The 17,369-nt window shown below is 35.1% G+C and overlaps 2 protein-coding genes across 3 annotated transcripts; one reads left to right on the forward strand and one right to left on the reverse strand.

Moving 5' to 3' along the window:
* Window positions 1-4,240: 4,240 nt before the first annotated feature.
* On the reverse strand, window positions 4,241-16,512 carry LOC134251061 (carbohydrate deacetylase-like). The gene is made up of 5 exons (XM_062733426.1): window positions 16,308-16,512; window positions 6,148-6,281; window positions 5,320-5,419; window positions 4,951-5,143; window positions 4,241-4,629 (listed from the first exon to the last, which is right to left on the reverse strand). The coding sequence occupies exons 1-5, from the start codon at window positions 16,477-16,479 to the stop codon at window positions 4,323-4,325; spliced, it is 906 nt and encodes a 301-aa protein (XP_062589410.1). The 5' UTR covers window positions 16,480-16,512; the 3' UTR covers window positions 4,241-4,322.
* LOC134251060 (uncharacterized) lies at window positions 9,359-12,327 on the forward strand. Of its 2 annotated transcripts, none has more exons than XM_062733424.1 (2): window positions 9,359-9,925; window positions 10,532-12,327. In XM_062733424.1, exons 1-2 carry the CDS (start codon window positions 9,610-9,612, stop codon window positions 12,184-12,186), a joined length of 1,971 nt encoding a protein of 656 aa, XP_062589408.1. In that variant the 5' UTR covers window positions 9,359-9,609; the 3' UTR covers window positions 12,187-12,327. The 2 variants fall into 2 exon arrangements, with proteins under 2 accessions (XP_062589408.1, XP_062589409.1); XM_062733425.1 differs by having other exon boundaries at window positions 11,336-12,327.
* Window positions 16,513-17,369: the final 857 nt, after the last annotated feature.

The raw sequence follows: 17,369 nt of genomic DNA on the forward strand, positions 1-17,369 counted from the left end.
CTGAGATGGAACCAGTAAATGGGTCAATTAAATCGAGTTATTTCCCTTTTCCCAGTTTCTCCCAATGTTTTGCTAGAGAAGAGAAAAGTTATTACGTTTGTACGATTTATAGATTGAATTCGTGTACGTGTGTACGATTTTTTAATCGTTTGTACGATATAGAAATTCGCTTGTACAATTAATAAAAAGTTTCATTTGTACGATTTAAGTTAACGTTAGAAATGTATGCTTTTATAAATAAATTCATGTGCAGTTACGGTTTTTTAATTGCTTGCACGATTTAAATTCGTTTGTACGATTCATAAATTTGCGTGTACGATTTTTTTTAATTATTTGTGTAATTTAGGAATTCGTTTGTACGATTTTTTGTGATCATATGTACGATTGAAAATAAAACCCATTTGTCCTCAGGTGGATCCTCCCTCAATAATGGTTCTTTCAGGTTTCCAAGGTTTCTTCCTTGCTTTTTTTCCAGCACGTCTGCAAACACAGATAACTTTGTTGTGTCTCAGTGTATAATTATCTTCTCTCTGTTAACATGGTTAAGGCTACTGAAGATGAAGACAGAATATATTCCAGGTTGGCTGGTCTACAACAAGGATCGCAGTTTTGGTCGTCCGTCATGCCCAATATGTTGTCATTGGAATCATTGCTGTCGTGCAACATCAGAAACCGGCTTACCTTTGTGCATGACTTTGAATTCCTCGAAAATTGATGTCAATGGTAATTGGAGCTTTGCTCCTGTGCTGTACAACCAATGCTGCTTAAGCTTCTGGGGATTGCTAGCCATTTTCTAAGGTATCCATGCACTTATCCGTCGCTCGATCCATCGATTCAATTGATGTCATTGGTACATCGTACACAAACAGAGGTCAAAGAATTCGTGGAAGTACGCCGTGAATGTATACCCATGCTTTGTATTTTCCCGGTAAATGTTCATCCAATTCTCTAGTTGATTATTACTGGTGTCACTAACATTCTGTTTATCTCCAGCGAATCATCATGGAACTTACGCAGGTACTTGACCGGTTTTTCTGAGAAAGATGGGATAATCTCTTCTCCTACCCTGAACTTCTCTGTGACTTTAATTTTCCCATTTTCAATACGAGTCTCCTAGACTTTGTTGGCTTGATCTCCATACGGGCTTAACCGATGATATCTTATATCCCCTTCAAGCCTCTAGGAGGGTCTTTGTGCTTATTGTTCCTGAACGCTCTGACAGTGTTGTCGCACACATACCTTTATTGACCTCTGCTCAGTTTCTCTTCTCAATTGACTTCACTATCAATTTCATGGCTGCAGAGAACAGAATTACTGATATCGTACAGCCCGTGACAATCCCAACTTCTATGTGCTGCCACGATTTTGTGAAGTTCTGAGTTATGACAAACTGTATTTGAAGCCTGCGTGTCAAAGTAACTCTTGAGCAGCACCCGTACCTGCCTGGCATATGGTAGTGCTGTAGTGTAAGTTGGACTAGCTTATGAGGCATTGAACTATAAGCATTAATTGGCTAGATCCAACCATATGACAACCAGTTCTCTTTTCATCTCTATAGCTTCCCATATAATCTCCGTTAAAACACTTGCTCTTACACCCGAGACCCCCTAGCACTCCTTCTTTCTGCACAGCTATGTCTCTGTACTTGTTAGACAACATATAGGTTGTCATTCCCTCGGCCAGAATAGCCAGGATTTTTTTTTCGATGTTCATCAGGGAAATAGATCGGGACTGCTTAAATGGCATTGAGTTTTCCTCCTTTGAAATGAAGCCTCCCTCGGTTTAGCGCCAACAGTAAGCTAACCACCCCCTCCTCCCCACAACTCTTAGATGTTTTCATAAACGTTGGGTTAGTCTCGGATAGTTTTTGTAAACTTTGTATGGGATTCTGTTTGGTCCTGGTGATGAAGCTGCTCTAGCCTCCTTCCTGAAGACATCTTTGACTTCTCGCAGCTTTGGTTTGGTTTCATCGAACAAATGATCCGGATTGTCAGGCTGTATCAGCCTTTTGAACTCTCCTAAATCTTCATCCCTCCTTGAATCGCTATGCATATCCTTCAAATATTGTTCGACATCCTCTCTTAATTCCCGCTGTTAGCTTTCCCGATCCTTTGCTGCCTAAAAACATTGATTTAAATGGGAATGGGTTGGCTGTTAATCGTGCTCTTGCTCTCGCTCGCTGCTTCCTTTTTCTCCTCAGTCTGTATGCCCTTCTCATAATTCTTAGCTTCTCTCTTATCCATAAAGCTCTTCCTTAATTCAGCTAAAGCAGGTCGTTCCCTCTCTGATGTTCTAAACCGTTTTGCCAAGTGTCACAGTTAGTCATCTCTCTGTGTCGCCTGATCTTATTCACTTCTCATCTTGGTTGCTGCTTTTCCTCCTTTCTAAATCTGTCCTCTCATACCTTATACATTATTGTTGCCATGCCTTCGATCTTTTTGTCTATTCCTCCTGTCAGAAATGCGTTTAGGATTACATCTATATCATTATCAAACCTCTCCCATTTTTCCATTTTGCTGCTAGCTGGCCACTTGATCTTCATGATCTTCGCTTTCCTCCCTGATTCTACTGGCTGCTTCCTGAGTTCGCGTGTCTGCTCTTCTGGTGTTACCTTTTTTCTTTGGATTCCTCTCTCGTTGACTTGCGCTTGGACGCTGTGGTCATTGTGGTTAGATTCCTGGACCTCCTCATCCGTCTCACCAGGTTGTCCTGTGCGCTGCGCGAGTCGCTGAATTGGGGGCGCATCACATCTTTCCTATGTATATATTCAGCCCCCGCTCGTTCTATAAAGTCTTTCCACAACAACATGAACAATATCTGCTCGAATTCAAACTCTCAGTCCTTGGTCGCCCCGCATGCGTTGTTTCCGTTACAACAGGAGAATATATTATATTCCTCCGATATTCATTATATTGTTCATGCTTACAAATTGAAGATGTATTTCATTTCTTTTTTTTATACATGTAACAAATATGAACGACCAGGAAATGATATTGTAAGCAATACTCGACAATATAGCTACATTGTATTTGACAATAGTCAGTACTCATCCTTTACTATTCGGAAATCATTCCTTTTTGCTTACTAGATAACATATTTTACTGTGTTCAAAAGTTCATTCGAGATTCAGGAAGATTTTCATCTCCTTTTCTTTTTGTCGTTCTCTATGTTAATCATTGATTTAACTTTGATCCTTTATAACGCGAGAATTTCATTTGTGATTATGTTTTAATTATTATGTTTATCATTACTATAACAATTATAACTTATATGTGGCAAGCATTGTTGTCATTTATTTATCATTAATGACATGCATCATTATAGACTTAATAACGATGAACCTTTCATAATGTCTTTAAAATACGTATATTATGTATATTTATATCATGATAACTTCATATTTTCACTACAACTGTAAAAAGTTCGTAAGACAATCATGTACTAAATTATGATAATTGTATATATAATACAGGGAAAGGTTTTTCTAAGTTGTAAGAACTTGTAACGAATCTTTTTCGATAAATTAAACAATAAATACGTTAAAACAATGAATCAGATGACTAGATATTTAACAAACTATACATCAAAAGTCTTTACTTAAAAATTCATTATGCAAATTTTGCATTGCACTGCTCAAAAGAGACAACTTCTATTCCTTGTCTGCGGTAGAATTCTAACATATGTCTTTGCCTCGCAGGATTGGCATTTCGTGCACTCGATCTAGCGATCGCGAGAAATAATCTTGGCCGTCTCCACAACCACCTTCTTTGCCCGTTTTGTATCTAGGATGCACCATTAACTCACACGTTATGACGTCATTTCCTGTAGAACTGAATGCTCTGGTTATTTGTCGCTGTAAGCGTTCCACTGTAATGTCCGAGCTCATTGTCTGCAATCCTACAAAGCTATCGGCTGACCTTAAATAAACAGAATGACGAAAATAAATGAAAAATAAATAAATAAACGAAAAATATAAATAAATAAATACATGCTATCATCCATAAAATGTTTTCCCAAATCCTTCTATAGTATACACGAATACATACGTATATCTATCTTCGTCCTGACTGTCCAGGATCTGGAGATAAGATTTATTGCGCCAAGAAGATATAACCCTTGGGTTGAAGGTTTTTTCCCTTCTGATAATGACACAAACGTCGTTAAGAAGTAATACGAAAATCATTTTTTTTTTTTTTTTGCATTTTGATTTATACTCTGCATATAAATATGATTCTTACAAATGACACAATATAAATATAAACAAATACGCGACATACAATGTATTTTTAAAGTTTCATTAAAAAACATCACAAGTGAAAAGTTCATGCATTAATATTACAGCACTGCTCAAACGAGACAACCTCTATTCCTTGTGAACAATAGAATTCTAACATGTCTTTGCCTCGCAATACCGACATTTCGTGTTCTCGCTCTGGCGATCGCGAGAAATCATCTGGGCCGTCCCCACAACCACCTTCCAATCCTGTTTTGTATCCAGGATGCACCATCAACTCGCACGTTATGACGTCATTTTCTACAGAACTGAATGCCCTTGTTATTTGTCGCTGTAAACGTTCTATTGTCATATCTGAACCCATCGTCTGCAATCCTACAAACTTATCGGTTGCCCTAAAAACAATAGTTAAAAAGAAATGAAGATATTCATAGTTTAAATTTGCCAATATTAACGCTGTTAATTTTAAAGTTAAGTGACAGTACGTACACAGTTTACAATTTGAAGGTAGTTGTCATGCTGAAAATTTTGTATTTAAAATAAAATAAAAAATAAATTAAAAAATTATTTCAATTAAAATTTACGCAATAAGAAATTTTGAACACAAGAAAATATTTATTTTTGCGAATAAAGACAAAGCAACAAGTTAGTAAAATATCTTGTAACTACTGAATTTGTAAATCGAATGAAAAAAATAAAATTTTAAAAACGCTTACCATATATTATTTTCCTTCATGACAATTTTCGCCTGTGCCGCTTGTTCAACAACTGTTTTAAAAAACGAGTCTAAATCTTTGACAGCGTCTGCTGCCCAGGAATACACGTGACCAGGTTCTAGGTCTTCATACGGGCATCTCGTACTCCGTACACCATTTTCCTTCATCACTGAGCCAAATATTTTACAAATGCCTACAATTTAATATTGAAGGTTAAAAAAATGGAATTTCATCTTCTTCAAACGGATGAAAGGACTTCGAAACTTTTTTTTTATCTTCCAAAAATCATCCTACTTATTCAAAACGAGTCTGCTGGTGAAATTTTTTTCTTGCGACTTGGCATACAAACAAATGAAAAATGTAATGTACCTGGTAAAAGATGAGCGTGTTGGTGCCCGTCTACATGACTTGGCTTTTGACCCATCAAAGTCTCAAAAAGGTCAAGTTGGCTCTGCATTTCACATTCCACCTTTAATGAAACTGAATAATTAAGAATTAAAGCAATACGAGCTGCAATCTTGGTGTCAGCATTTTTTTGGTTGCAAAATTGTAATTAACTACAGTACTGTATTTCAAAGTCAGAGAAATAGAATATTTGTGTAAACTTTCTTTGCTCATATTTGCTACGGAGGAACTATTTATAATCTTTGTTTGAAGGAAAATTACATTACTGTCGTCCTGTACAATATTGATTTCTTAAATAATCCTATACATTTAATTGTACAAAAGTTTTTCTTCTGAAACAGTTAAGTACTTTATTTTAGTCGAATTGATCATAAAGATTTAAATTACATCAATGTATTATCATAATAACACATTTTAACAGCGCAATAAAATTATCAAAAATGCAGCTCATATTGCTTTAAACTGTCGATTATCTATCTGTATTTAGTCATGATAGGTGAGAAAATATTACAAACATTTACTAGTATTTAAAGAGATATGACGTTAATTCGCTAAGCATTTTCCAGTGGGCCATTTTTCATATTTTTGTTTTGTCTTACAGGTTCTTGGGGGACGTAATTTTCTGTTTTCTACTGAACCGTCAAAGCAATTCTGACTTTCATGATTCGTTGATGAAAAGTACCCGCGACACGAATTCCATTAAAATTAAGCCACCCAAGATCAAATGATTCCACAGTAATTTAAGATTTTGTATTTATTTTTGTAACACTGTTACAGTAGTACTTGAATTACCTCCTTCAAATTTATTGTTCCATTCGCCAACGCCTCTGTAAATCCGAAGTTTCCAAGAAAGTGGCCTTTGTCGTCAGTTAATGTTGTACACATTTTCCCAACAGGATTCCCCTCTGTGATGTTTAAATGCATACCTTTACACAAACAAATAAAGCATAAATAAAACTTAATATTTACATTTCCAATAAATTCCCCCTATGATTCTTTACAAAAAAAAATACAGTCCATTTTCTCAAGAACTGCCACAAAAAAGCATAAATATCTCCATTGTAACGTCATAATACCGAACCTGGTGTCAAAAAATATAGTGAAAACTGTTTTGCTTTAAAAATGACAGTTGAATGGAGTAATTTTATCGAAACTTATCAGAAAAATAATGTAAATATAAGAAATGAATTTAATTTTTGAAGATTCATGAGGCATCGTAGTTCATAATCTCATGAATCTTCAAAAATTAAATTCATTTCTTAAATATACTACATGTAACCGCCACCCAGGAAAAATATTATACAATTATTGCTGTTTTTTGAGGTCAATACAATGATTTAGCCATCTGAGGAGTACAATATTCAACGAGCCCGAATGGCGAGGTGAATATTGTACTTCGAAGATGGATAAATCATTGTATTGACTATTGACCGAAAAAAAACCCAGCAATAATCGTTTTATTTAGTGTTGGCAACGAGTACCCGGTTAACCGGTTAACCATCGAACGATGCGAGTATCGGTTAGTAATACTGCTATTCGGTTACTCGGATAAAAATACATTTTTCATAGTAAATACGTTTAAAATAATTTTTTGTTATTTGTAAATGTATATTGACTTATTTCTTTAATTTAATTAACGTTAGGATTGCTCTAGTTGTTCACAAATAGGATCGATTTGTTTTGATTAGTTTAATTGATGACTTTAATTGCCGGGGGGTACACGTTTTGGAGACCTGAGTTCTAATTACCTCATTTAGACCCTTGTTAGTCAGAGGAGCACACTTTGACAAGATGCCGCAATAAACATCCAATTATAAAGCATGGAAATGTTGTTAAAGAACGGCTGACTCGAAATCTGTCCGATGCAATTTATGTGAATCGGAGTTGTATATACGGTTGGCTACAAATATGCTAAATCACAAAGACTGAAAAGTAATTCGATAACCAGTGACTTGCATGAAACTCACAAAAATAACCAGTAATTGCAAAGTGTTTCAGGGTATGTTAATTCTCCTCGATCACGACATATATCTTCTTCATGTGTTGATAAAATTATTTTCTTAAACAAAAACAAATTCCCCGTTTCAAGTGACATTTAAAATCAAATTCTTCGAAGATATTGTGTTTTTGGAGTTTGTATTTTGTAAATAAAGTTCATATATGTAACATTTATTATTTATTATTATCAATATGTAAAAGGATGAGATTGATGATAAATACGGAAACTATAACAAAAAATCATCCGAGTAACCGGGTACTCGATCGGAAGATTAAGCGAGTAACCGGTTAATAAAAATCGTCCGATTTGCCAACACTAGTTTTATTATATGATTCACTGATAAAATGATACGGTTTATTCCCACTTAGCCAACATTTTGAAAAAACCTATTCCAACATAGCCAACATTTTGATTTTAACACCCGAGTGACCAACAGGCTATAGTCTGTTTTTAGGTATGAGTATATATGGATTAACATCCAGTTAATAACTGAGAATTACTACCATTGAAATGTGTAAAACACATAAATCGAAATTAAAATTTTAATCAATATAATTATAAAAATTAATTGTAAAATTAAAGTTCCAGATTTTTTTTTAATAAATATACATGGAGTAAAATCTGATTTTTTAAAAAAAAAATTAAATACATGTATTAATAGAAAATTATAGAATTAATTTTATAAGAAATGAAATATTAAATGATATGAAAAAAAAGAAAAGTGAGAGAATTTTGAATAATATAATTAACATTTGAGATCAGAAATATTTATATGAGTATGTAAATATTTAATTATATATTGAGTTCCATAATATCCTCAAAACTAAACTTCTTTTGAATTCCTGTCATTTTGTTTTATTTGTATAGCAGATACTATGGAAAATGCCCAAGAATTATTTAATTTCAATTAAAAATATCAATGTTTGTACATTTTAAAACAGGTATGTTGCAGCATATTTTGTCATTTATTTTTAAAACAATTATTCTAAATATTATCAATGAATTGTGCATTTTTTATTTTATAAGAATTGCACCAAAATCTACATGTTTATATGGCATATCTGAGCTAAAATATAAAAAGGGATTAAGTGTATATAAATATACATGGTAAAATTAATGTGATTTATATTCAAATTTAAATTCTCATTAATTTTGAACTTGTAAAACCTAGTGTTCCTAGAGTTTAATTGACTTAATTTTTTTCCGTTCTCTAAATGTAAAGTCGAAAAATAAAAGGGTCATTGTTAAAAATTCTTGATAACTTAGCTTTGAAATGTGCATGATTATGTAATATACAAAAAAGCCCTATCTTTACATAAAGTAATTAGAAAGGTTTTTTTTTAAAATTTTGATTGTCTGATGTATTTTAAATAAATGCATCAAATTAAAATAGATTAAAATTAATAAATATTTTATTCACCTTAAAACAGACTATAGCCTACCTGTAATTAATTTCTTTTGTTCTCTACCTGTACCCCATTCCCACTTAGCCAACATAGATTTACCTGTATTTTTTCAAAATGTTGGCTAAGTGGGAAGACACCAATGATACAGCTCATTACTTGTTTGCATTTAGTTAAGTCCTTGCCAAAGACAAGACAAGAGAGAAGCAGAATTAAAATGTAAATAAACTTACCAGTCGTATCAATTTGAAATGGGTTTTTTTTTTATCAATTTTAGTTGCCATGAAAAAAATGTCAGTCTTTTTTATAGGATAGATTTTAAAGGAAGGAGTATTATCAGGGAAAACTGACAATTGTTCGTAAAACGTAAAAATTGTTGTTCGGTAAAAGTGTTGGAGGGGGTCCCTGCATCCCCTCTTACCACCCTCACCCGAAAATATATCGCTTATGTTTTGTTCACAAAAAAAGTTATAGTCGCTTAAATAGCTTTCCAAAACAATTTGTATCAACTTGGAATCTCCCGATCTATTTTTAGATCAGGAAATAAATCCTTGTATTTACCTGGAACGTCACGTACAGGTCAATACAACGTTGTATTTTTCTAACATAATTAGGTTTATCTCATATGGATAAGCCAGGTTATTTCGAGCACAACATTTGCGTATTATTTTTATTATGGGTCAAGAAGGATAACTCTAATTTTGGGTGCAACCAATTTAGCGTCATTGAGCATGCTCAACTTCAGCTTCCTTTTCCGTCATTCTCCGAAGGTGTAGGCCGGGAAAATTTTGGTGAAGAATCATATCTCGATCATCAGCAAATTAAGGAATGTATTTTCACAACAAGTGAACCATGTTACGAGTGAACAAGTCAAGGGCATCGAAGGGGAGGAGTCCATATGCAAGGACCAGATCTAGTGTAGCCATCGCGACTTCCGCAACGCAATCGCAAGACGTCAGAACGCCCATGCAGCCAGAGCCTCCAGTGGTAGTCCCCATACGTACATTAAGTGCGACTTCCACATCATCGGTCGCCGGAATTGCCTCTACTGCAGGACTGAGTTCATTGACAGCCCAGCAGACAAACCCTGAAGCCATTCCAGTATCTGTCGCTTCAGTTATTGATACAGTTGCATCCCAACAGTCAACAACTCTATCAGCTCCAACAGGTACAAGCAATTATGACATAGAAAAGCCTATGTCTTTTCATAGTGTTGTATCACCATTAGGGGCTCATGTCCCCCAAGCTATGAAAGATAAGATATGGAATAATGAATATGTTCAATTAAGTAAATTGTTGATCAAAGAACCAACATCAGAGGTTCAACATCAGGTTATATTTCAGGAGGGTTCGTTTCAAATCAAACCTAAACATAAAGAAGAAAAAATTCAAAGTATTTGTGGACGGATGCATTTTTAATATATGCATCAGTCTATTGCATCAAACATCAAACAGATGCTATGGGTTTATTTCGTTACATTGCCACCATCAGAAAAGCAGCTGAGAGGTCACCTAACAGTTTAGGTTGGAGGGAATATGATGTTCAGTTTAGACTTAAAAAGTCCATTGAGTCTGCTTTGAATTGGGGTTCAGTAGATGCAGAATTATGGCTCTTTTATATGCAGCCAGTTAATCAATCAAAGTCAGGTCTCAACCAACAAAAACAATTTAAGTGCTATTCATACAACTTTCAGGGCCTTTGCGAGAAACCTAATTGCAAGTATTTACATGTTTGTTTACAATGTAATGGGGCTCACCCTTCTATGAATTGCAGGTTTGGCCACAACATCGTCAGAAGCCAACCTAATCTCCCTGCCCAACAAGTCCAATACAGGCCTAGATTCCCTCAACAGCGCCCACGTCAGAAATTCATGTACTAGTAATTTATCAAATAGATTATGGGACCTGGGTAATACCCCTGTAAAAGTCAACAATCTGCTATCACTTTTGCATCATTATCCAGATAAAAATGTGGCACATTTATTAGCTAATGGTTTTAGAAAAGGTTTTTCATTACAATATCAGGGATGTAGGAAAAATGTTGAATACAAGAATATGAAATCTGCTTCAGAACAGAGTGCAGAATTGGGAAAGAAAATAGAGAAAGAAATTCAGTTAGGGCGTATATTAGGTCCTTTTCCTTCATTACCTATTACAAATTTACGTTGTAGTCCTGTCGGTTTATTACCAAAGAAACAGGGAGGGTGGCGCATGATAACAAATCTTTCGTATCCACTTGGCCAAAGTGTCAATGATTTCATAGATCAACAAGATTGCTCAGTTAAGTATGCCTCATTTGACAAGGCTTTAGATATTATTCAACAGAAAGGTCAGGGAGCCCTTATGGCTAAAATGGATATATCGAGTGCTTTTAGGCTTTTACCCATAGCTCCAGAAGATTTTTGTTTACTGGGTTTCAAGTTTCAAGATTCTTATTACATTGACAAGTGTCTGCCCATGGGCTGCTCAGTTTCTTGCTCCTTATTTGAAAAATTTTCATCCTTTCTACACTGGGAATTGGAACATAGGTCAGGTCTAGACAGCATTGTGCATTATTTAGATGACTTTTTCTTTGTAGGAGTTGCAGGTGTAGAAGAATGTAGGCAATTAATGGATCAGTTTGAAGAATTGTGTCAGTATGTAGGTGTTCCATTGGCTAATGAGAAAACAGAAGGACCTTGTACTAGGTTGTCATTTTTAGGTTTGGGTATAGATTCAATAGCTAGAACAGTTTTTGTTCCACAGGATAAAGTTTCTGAATTGTTAGGGAAAATTGAGTTTGTATTAAGAAGTAAGAAAGTAACAAAAAAGGAAATGGAATCACTTTTAGGTTCACTGGCCTTTGTAACGAAAGCCCTTCCTGCTGGCAGGGCATTTTGTCGTAGGTTGTATGGGGCACTTGTAGGTGTATGCAAATCTTTTCATTTAATTAGAGTTTCAAAAGAAATTAGACTTGACCTTGAAATGTGGATAGAATTCCTTACAAAATTTAATGGTTTATCTCCCTTTCCGTCATTAATTTGGCTTGATAATGAGACACTAGAGTTTTACACAGATAGTTCTGGCTCTCATGGCTGCGGGGTGTTGTATGGTGATAAATGGAGTTTCATGGCCTGGCCAGAGAATTGGTCCTCAGAGATAAGAAAGGACATTACCTTGCTAGAATTTATACCAATCTTACTGGGTATTTACATTTGGGGTGTAGAGTTGTCTTCTCAAAAACTTTTGCTTCATGTGGATAACATGTCCCTTGTTCACATAGTAAATAATAAGACATCAAAAAACCCAAAAGTTATGATTTTGTTGAGGGCATTGGTATTATTCACACTGCAGCGTAATATTCAGTTAAAGTGTCAACATATACCTGGTGCAAAAATAGTAAGGCAGATGCTATTTCTCGTTTGCAGTGGTCGCGGTTTCGTCAACTAGCACCTGGGGCTCAACAGTATCCTTGTCAAGTTCCTACACAATTTTGGGAGATTATCAGTCAACTGTAAATTCCCTTCTTGATGCAAGCCTTTCAGTAAATACAAGCAAAGTGTATAAGCAGGGCTTGCAAGCATTCTACAGGTTCCGGTCAGAGACATCATTTGAGCAAGTATGGCCACCCCCTATCGATCATATAATTAATTTCATCGCATACATGTCTGAAAACGGGTGTTCATTTTCTACTGTCAAGTCTTACTTGGCAGGTATAAGTTTTTCTATTAATGTACATGGTTGGTTTAATCCCATAGATTCCTTTTTAGTTAGGAAGTTGTTGGCAGGTTACAAAAAATCGAAAGTAGTTGCAGACACCAGAAGACCTATAACACTTCAGCTGTTGCAAAGTATCCTACTCATATTGCCAAATGTAACATTTTCATCCTATGAATCCGAATTATTCAAATCAGCCTTCGTATTAGCATTTTTTGCTTTGTTAAGAGTTAGCGAGGTAGTGGCTTTGGAAGAGAACTGTATTCAAATGTTGGAATCAGAAATTTTTGTACACATTAAAAGCTCTAAAACTGATCAATTAGGCATGGGGATGTCTGTTAGAATTAATAAGGATCAGGATTCTGCAATTTTATTCTCCACTTTACAAGGTTTTCAAAAAATGCGACAAAAAACACAGGGTAGCCAATTCTTGGTCCATTTTAACTCCAAACCAATAACTCAATATCAATTTTCAGCTATGCTGAACAAATGTTTAAAATTTCTCAATATTCAAACAGCATCCTTCAAATCACATTCTTTCAGAATTGGGGGAGCCACACAGCTATATATTAGGGGTCTTACTGAAACACAAATTAAAGAAAGGGGGAGATGGAATTCGTCAGCTTATAAATCTTACATAAGACCTATTGTGTGAATATATCCAATACAGAACATTTTCAATTGGTAATATTTTCAGAATGTATTTGGATTGTTGGATCCTCTATTATACACTGGGCACAGAAATATGCAGCTGATAACATGAACCAGAACTTGAGTCTGTTCTCACATGAACTTGTTTGGAAAGGAGTTAGAGGAATGGTTTGGGACCAGATATATCCTACAATTAAATCTTTACTTCAAAAATATAAATCTCCAGCATTTCTTATCTTACATTGCGGAGGTAATGACATAGGCAATCCTTACAGTACACTATTGGGTACACAAAAGTACATGAAATACATTGTTGTTAAGCTACATGAATTGTTACCAAAAACTGTAATTGTATGGTCCCACATATTACCAAGGAGAAATTGGATACACTCTTTATCCAATTCTGAGGGCGAAAAATGCAGAAGAAGGATTAATAGTTCTTTGGCAACATTTGTTTTAAAAATGGGGGGTGCTTCAATCAAATATCCTGACATAGTAGATAGTCATAAAAGTTTATTCAGAAGTGATGGGGTGCACTTATCTGACCTTGGTAATAGTATATTTGTAAATTCATTAAAAAATGCGATAGGGCAGTTCACAGAAACTTCAGATATGTTGTATCCTTCTGTCCTTTAGTTGCTTGTCATGTGCCGCAGCGATGATTTGTACATATGAATTTGACTGATGTTGAATATTGATCTGATTTGATATATGAATTTGATGTTGTTGATAGAATATTGATTTGATTTGATGTAACAAGGGGCAAAATTGGCCACCTTCACTTGGTATTGATGGCGGATGTTCCATGGGATGCGATCTCATCGCATCTCATGGAACATTTGGCAGAATTTTGCATAGAATACCATCTCCGGGGGGCACTGTTTTTTCCAGGTCCCTCGGGCCAAGATGGTAGTTCTACTGCTTGTGTATATGTTTGTGTGTATGCTGCCATATCTTTGTATGATCGGCGCATAATTTGTTATTGATATTATTTGAATTATTTGCAATAAACGGCCATGACAAGCTCGCCAAACAATAAGTATAGTTTCTCATAATTATCCAAAAGAATTACATGTATGAACTTCCATGCGTTATGCACTATCTACGCATAGATTTACATGTAGGTTATAGGTACATTCCTATTTAGGTTAATATACAGTCTCGAAATAATTAGGTTTATCTCATATGGATAAGCCAGGTTATTTCGAGCACAACATTTGCGTATTATTTTTATTATGAAGGATAACTCTAATTTTGGGTGCAACCAATTTAGCGTCATTGAGCATGCTCAACTTCAGCTTCCTTTTCCGTCATTCTCCGAAGGTGTAGGCCGGGAAAATTTTGGTGAAGAATCCCCACCCTCCCTGCCCATATTTATAGTAAACATGATGGTGGCATATAAATTGAAACAGATTTGATTATTAATTAATGTTAAAACTATTCGTATTTAAGGTGTAATTTTGAATTCGTGTTTTTCAAAGAAAAGGTTCTTTCGTTCTGCTAATTTCTCTTTTCAGCGTCATGGCCAAAGTTTCATGGAGACGGTCTCATTCTCGATGTTTGGTCCGGTGACAAGCCTGTTAAAGACTTTGATGAACAATATATTGCTTGATGGCAGAATTTTGCATAGAATACCATCTCCGGGGGGCACTGTTTTTTCCAGGTCCCTCGGGCCAAGATGGTAGTTCTACTGCTTGTGTATATGTTTGTGTGTATGTTGCAATATCTTTGTATGATCGGCGCATAATTTGTTATTGATATTATTTGAATTATTTGCAATAAACGGCCATGACAAGCTCGCCAAACAATAAGTATAGTTTCTCATAATTATCCAAAAGAATTACATGTATGAACTTCCATGCTTTATGCACTATCTGCGCATAGATTTACATGTAGGTTATAGGTACATTCCTATTTAGGTTAATATACAGTCTCGAAATAATTGGATCTCAGCCAATCAGAGAGGTGGAAATTATTCAATCATATAATAAAAATGCTTTATCTGACCAATACAAGCATAAATAAAACTAATTATATACTAATCCCCACCTCAGGCAAAATTGGAAATGCCGATAGATCACCCATTTCATTAATTAGATAATTTACAGACATTGCACTTTCCATGACAATATTACCTCCTTTTAAGAAAGGCATTAATTAATTATATCTATTTATTTGATATTACTGATGCTGAAACAAATTTTCACTTGCGTCCTTTAGTATACGCTACTGTTTCTTCATTTTCAATCTGACTAAAATAAAACATTCGTTAGGATCCGAAATTCAGCAATGCACTTGCAACTGTCCAAAGCACTATTATAATTTCATTGCTTAACAAAGACCTGGTTTCAATTCGATTGGGTCAAATTTTAGTTCTTTGTTGTTAAATACTGTCCAGGGTTAGGTTTTATAAAACAAATAGGTCTGCAAGAATGCTACGTAGCAAAAAGTAATCTATATTACAAATACTGTGGACTTATATATGAATGTTCTAGAGTTGACTGGACGGACGGGTTTACGTTTTGTTGTTTTGGTGTTTAAATGTCCCATGGATTCAAAACCTCCATAAAAAACACCCAGTAATTAAACGTGAAATTTAATTTCGCATAAACCAAATATTTTTTTTCTCAAAATCATAATTTTACGGCCACAATATTAATTGAGCTATTTTACTGCTAATACCTAATGCAGATATATGCATGTTGCCATTCGTCATGCTGTTATAAAATTTTGCTGCACTGAAATTTGTTTTCAATGCATAGTTATTTTTATACCCCCCGCTTGAAAAGTGGAAGGTATACTGTAATTGGTATGTCCGTCCGTCTGTCTGTTACGCTTTAGGGTACCCATCTCTTATCCGCAACTCCTCCTATACCACTGAGTGAAACTTAATGAAACTTTCAAAGAATCTTTATTACATACTGTATTGCCATTGTGCACCTACTATTTTACTTTTTGATCCAACACATATTTTGGGTTTCCCGGCCACAGCAAATCATAGACTTTTCCATTATAATCATATGGGGGCGGGGGTATCATTTAGTGAGCTCATTGCTCACAGTACCTCTAGTTTTCATCTCATTTTATGGAAATCTGCCCGCCGTATCAAAGCCCTTATCAGGTCACCAGGTCACGTGATCCTCACGTCAACCTGGCCAGTGTTAGCTTGATGACGCGGTCTCTAAATATAGAATGTATCGTACCTGTCGGCATGCCCACTTCCTTGGCGCGCCTAGCCCCATCTTCTGCTGCCACGCCATTTACCATCATTGTCACCCCACTGATTGCCCCCTCCTGGAAACACTCCACCATACCTTTGTTACGCACAACACTATAACCGAAATCATCGGCGTTAATGACGAGGAGTTTCCGCATATCGACTCTCTTATCATCACTTGGACTTTGTAGCATGTACGGAAGCCGAGAAGATGTAACTGATGTATAACGATAGCACGAATCAAAAATCTAAATTTTCATCTGTTCATTGTCATTTGATATGTTTTAATTAATGTTTGGACTGAGTTTTTTTTAACAATTATGTGCGATCACAAATTAATTCCTACAATAGCATGTAGAGTTTATAACTCAATTATTTATAAGCAGTTTATTAAAGTTATAATATGGACAATTAAATGAAAAGAGGAGATGTGACCTTTGTGTAAACCTAGATAAAAAACATCATTCAGAACAATTAATCCATATCTTATAGTGTACGGCAATTGAAACGAGCTTCGACTTTAATGTTTTTCAAATGATGCTTTTAATTTAGTTCGCGGACGAAGCTCTAATGACATATCAAATCCTTGTGTGTTTATTGGGATGGATGGATTTTTTTCCATACAATCGTCCGATTGTTGAACTGTTATACGAATACTTCGAGATAATATCCAAGGATAGGATGAGAGATGTCGATTATATTTAAAGTGAAAATGATATGCAGATTCCATCATCGTCAAAAGACAAGGGTTTTCGGTCCACGGAGGACAAAATCTTGTAAATTTTTGGGCAAGTCCATAATGTAAGATCAGATTATTCAATAAGAATTTAGAGAATAAATTCTCCTGATGAAGCAACTTTAACAGCAGACCTTATCGTTGACAAAAATGGTCTTCACACAAAATCATAAAGATTGACCAAAATAATGACAGTTGAAAACATTAAAAATACTCCAGCCTTGACGATTTTTGTGTCGTTTGTTCCCTTCAGTTCTTTATTATAATGTGAATCATATGCAGTACCAATTTTGCTGCACCAATTAATGCGCA

Source organism: Saccostrea cucullata, unplaced genomic scaffold, assembly GCF_032062105.1.
Source record: "Saccostrea cucullata isolate Sc308-1 unplaced genomic scaffold, CSIRO_AGI_Scuc_v1 ctg746, whole genome shotgun sequence".
NCBI classification, from domain to species: Eukaryota; Metazoa; Mollusca; class Bivalvia; order Ostreida; family Ostreidae; genus Saccostrea; species Saccostrea cuccullata.